General features: G+C 37.3%; 1 protein-coding gene across 1 annotated transcript; it reads left to right on the forward strand.

Moving 5' to 3' along the window:
• Nucleotides 1-1,923: 1,923 nt before the first annotated feature.
• On the forward strand, nucleotides 1,924-3,135 carry LOC116168071. The gene has a single exon (XM_031483724.1). The coding sequence runs from the start codon at nucleotides 1,924-1,926 to the stop codon at nucleotides 3,133-3,135; it is 1,212 nt and encodes a 403-aa protein (XP_031339584.1).
• The last annotated feature ends 861 nt before the right edge of the window (nucleotides 3,136-3,996 follow it).

Here is a 3,996-nt window from a genome sequence, read left to right on the forward strand (position 1 = left end):
ATTTTGACTACAGTTTTTACCACCCCCGTGACTACTTCATTCACGGAGAAAATTGTTAGTAACAAACAACAAATCAGTACATACATCAAACGAATCGGTAATTTCCACATATTAAAATAAAATGATCAAAACTTACATGAATGTTACATATATCAGGGACAAGACTAAGTAATCAACATCAATAAATACATAAATTAAGCAAGCATTACACCAAAAACGTAAACAATTACAAACAATAGCATAACGGTATCACACATATGATTCTGTATTGCAGTTAAACCAAGTAAATTTCAAAAAGAAAGATTCAAACACAAAAAAAAGTTGGCATACAAAACACAAATTCGATATAAAGAAATGCAAAAATTACTACCTATATTAAATAACACAAAATAACAACAAACATTTATCGAGCGAGACGCGTTCACGACCGCCATTCAAAACAAGATCATAGAACAACAAACTTAGAATGGAAACTCTAATGTAATGTAAAAATGACGCGCCACCTCGTGTATCTTCTCAGCAGCTTTTGCGTGAATGGCGCCAAATTTAAATATTAAAATGTAAGCTACGTCCGCATTATACTGCATTTCTCCGGATCTGTAACAATAACATTGGATTTGACTAGCTGAAACCTAAAAGGTAAATGAATCCAGCCAGTGAAGTCCAATTTTGTTTGTTAGAGATCCAGATAAATTCAGTTTAATGCCGATGCACCTCAGCAGTCAGGGACTTCAAAGAGTACAGACCACTTGTTTTATAAGTAACAACTCCAATTAATCCAATCAAGGAGTTATATTTAATTTAATATGGATATACAAGATACAAGATCAACTTCATGGAACTCTACTTTATGATGCTCTCAAGATCGTTCTAAAAACAAAATATGTAGCAATTTATTACAATTCAATTAGTGTTACCTGCTAAAGATAATGTGCGTACTGCCACACGCTTTAAACCTCTTCGTGTTCCACGTTCTAAAGCGCAACCAGAAAAATGGCGTTCACAAACCAAAAACTTTTGTGTAAATTTCTTCCAATAAACCAATTCTTAAAAACTTCGGGCTCCATTTTTGGGAAACGTCTTCACAATTTGTCACACAACATTTACGTTTTCGATTTGTATACGCATAATTCATTGTAGTAATGAATAGTAATTATACTTAAAGTACAATAAGTCGTCAATCAAAATTCAAAATTCAACTGTCATAATGGCGACAAGTACTAAAGTCACTAGTTTTAGTAACTTTAACACGCACGCTAACTATGCGCCATCTATTGAATATTCTCCAAACTAATTATATTTGTACTCAGTTGTTCCCGTTTACGTTTCCCTTCTAAGTTTTTTGTTCTGGGAACAAGATGCCAAACGTAACTCCCGTTCGTGCTTTCTAGGTGGCGCAGCTTTTCCCCACCTAGAAATTGCATGGTTGCCAACTCTCAAAAATGTATGTATCGTCGTAAGTTGTATATACAGGGTGGAACCTCTCAACGTTCAGTATTTCTTCCGTAGTGATGGTTCCCCTCTAACTTCGTCTGCTCTAATCTCCATTTTACAATGGCGGCACACTCCCTTTTCCTGTTTATTTTTTTACTTCGGCGTTGGTTCTGCTGGACGTCTCTTGCTCTTCAATTAGCATCATTACTCGCAAGCTGCAACACCGCACACATTAAACGTTATTTCTTTAATGTCTATGGTCGAAACAAAACCGATTTTTTATTATTACAACGCATGCGCATTTTTCAGTCACGTCGTATAATCATTGAATTTATAACTATCGTATTATAGGTGCTAGTTTCGTAGAACGCAGCCATTCTATTAAAAAGTAACGGACATAACCTCCAAAAACTGCAAAATATTTTCAAATACCGAGTCCATGTGTTATTTACTTCCAATAAAGTGTAATTTGTCGAATATTGGCTATAAATGGACGTGATAACACTATCTTCCTCTGACGATGAAAGCTCATCTTACAAACAACCGAGGAAACGAATAAAATTGCAAACACTTCCATCGAAAACAATCTGCCTGGACTCATCAGACGACGAACCGTCGCAGTCCCATCTAGTATCCAAAGAAAACGGCATTACCAAATGTGAACCTGGAGCAGAATGTGACAACTCCATTAATTCGGGTCGTGAAGAAGTAGGCCATGGTATTGCAGAATCGGCGCCAATTCCCTTAGAAAGTACCGAACCTAAAACTGATAGTGCAGACGTAATTGAAGAAAAGCTGACGAGGTTCTTCGATAAGTGCTTCAAGACTGTAACGCGATCGGATCATAAAGAACTTTTTATTCAAGTCATTCCCAAAGTGAAAGCCTACTACGACAAGCTAAAAAGACTGAAGTGTAATTTAAAAGATTTTGAGTGTGTGCTCGATAGGGATACAAACGTCGAATACGATGCCCGGACCGCGTCGTCGAGGTTCGATCAAATCTTCCAATTTCTGAAGGGGAAGATTAACGAATTGGAAAACACGATCGTCATTCAAGGACCGAAAAAGCAGCACCTGAAAAAGCTGGAGAAGGCCCTCAGGTTGGTCAATCGTAGGATAGCGAAGCTCGACAATGCGGAGGTGAACTTCGACGACGAAGAGAACTCTCACTATCTGCAGGCAGCCAAGTACAAAGAGAGGGCGACGAAGATCTTTAGGAAAATTTGCGAGATCCGCAAGGAGGATCCGAACATGGATCGTCCACTGTATACGAAAATTAATTTTACCAAGTCGAAATTTCCGGAATTCAATCGGGTCATTAATAAACGATTTAGGGACTTTCTTCAGTTTCCGACGTATTACGATATGGATCAGTGCCTTCGAAAGTGCGTCGCCGATAAGGGTATGCAAGTTCGCGAGGAGGAACTCAAATCGGAGGTAAAGTTTTGCTTCGAGAAATTGGGGTTGTCTATGAAACAGAAGCGCTCGTTGGACTTGTACGATTCGCACAGTGATTTTATTGCCGGAACCGAGGATCCCGCACAAAATAACGAGGAAGTTACTAACAGATTACGCGAGAACTATAGAAATGGTAGCAAAAGAATGGAGGAGGTGCTCGAGAAATATACGCGGATGCAAGAGAGTGGTGTTAATCCCGATGTTAGTTCAGATAGTGACGATAGTAATATTGATAGCAATTAAGCGAATTTAAACCTTTATACTGAATCGTTACTGTTAATTTTTAACCATTTAATGTATAATTGGGATCCTGTTTGACAGGTGCATTAGGCTATGAAAATTATAAGTATTTAGTAGGGGAGCTAGCACGAAATCCACTGAACGAGAATGATCAAAATTTTAACCGATGGAGTTCCATTTTGCCCTATCAAAGTATGCTAAAATCGATCGTCTGCCGCCTCAGGTCATATGACTTAAGGCGCTGCGGGTACTTCTTGCGGTACCAATTCTGAAAGGTTGTCTTTCGAGAAAATAAGTTATACACCAAATGAAAACGTTGATAATAGCTCTTAAAAAAATATTTAAAAAAATCGCGTACACTTAATAACTCCGTAAAAAACCAATTCTTAGTCGGTTTTTCACGAACTTTCTACAGATATAACTAGGTTACCGTCGGATAAATGAAGCTGATTTTTTTTACAGACTAATGATGGGCACAGCCAATGACTACGAGAGTGTTTCTTTTTTAATTTTTTTCTCTAATTATAAGATATCTTATAATTTTAAGATGATAAGATAATCGTATGATTAGAGAAAAAATTTAAAAACGAAACACCGTTAAGTCATTAGTTGTACCTATCATCAGTCTGTAGAAAAAATCAGCTTCATTCGTCTAATCGTAGAAAGTTCGTGAAAAACCGACTAAGAATTGTTTTTTTACGGAGTTATTAAGTGTACGCGATTTTTTTAAATATTTTTTTAAGAGCTATTATCAACGTTTTCATTTGGTGTATAACTTATTTTCTCGAAAGACAACCTTTCAGAATTGGTACCGCAAGAAGTACCCGCAGCGCCTTAAGTCATATGACCTGAGGCGGCAGACGA

Source organism: Photinus pyralis, unplaced genomic scaffold, assembly GCF_008802855.1.
Source record: "Photinus pyralis isolate 1611_PpyrPB1 unplaced genomic scaffold, Ppyr1.3 Ppyr1.4_LG4, whole genome shotgun sequence".
NCBI lineage: Eukaryota > Metazoa > Arthropoda > Insecta > Coleoptera > Lampyridae > Photinus > Photinus pyralis.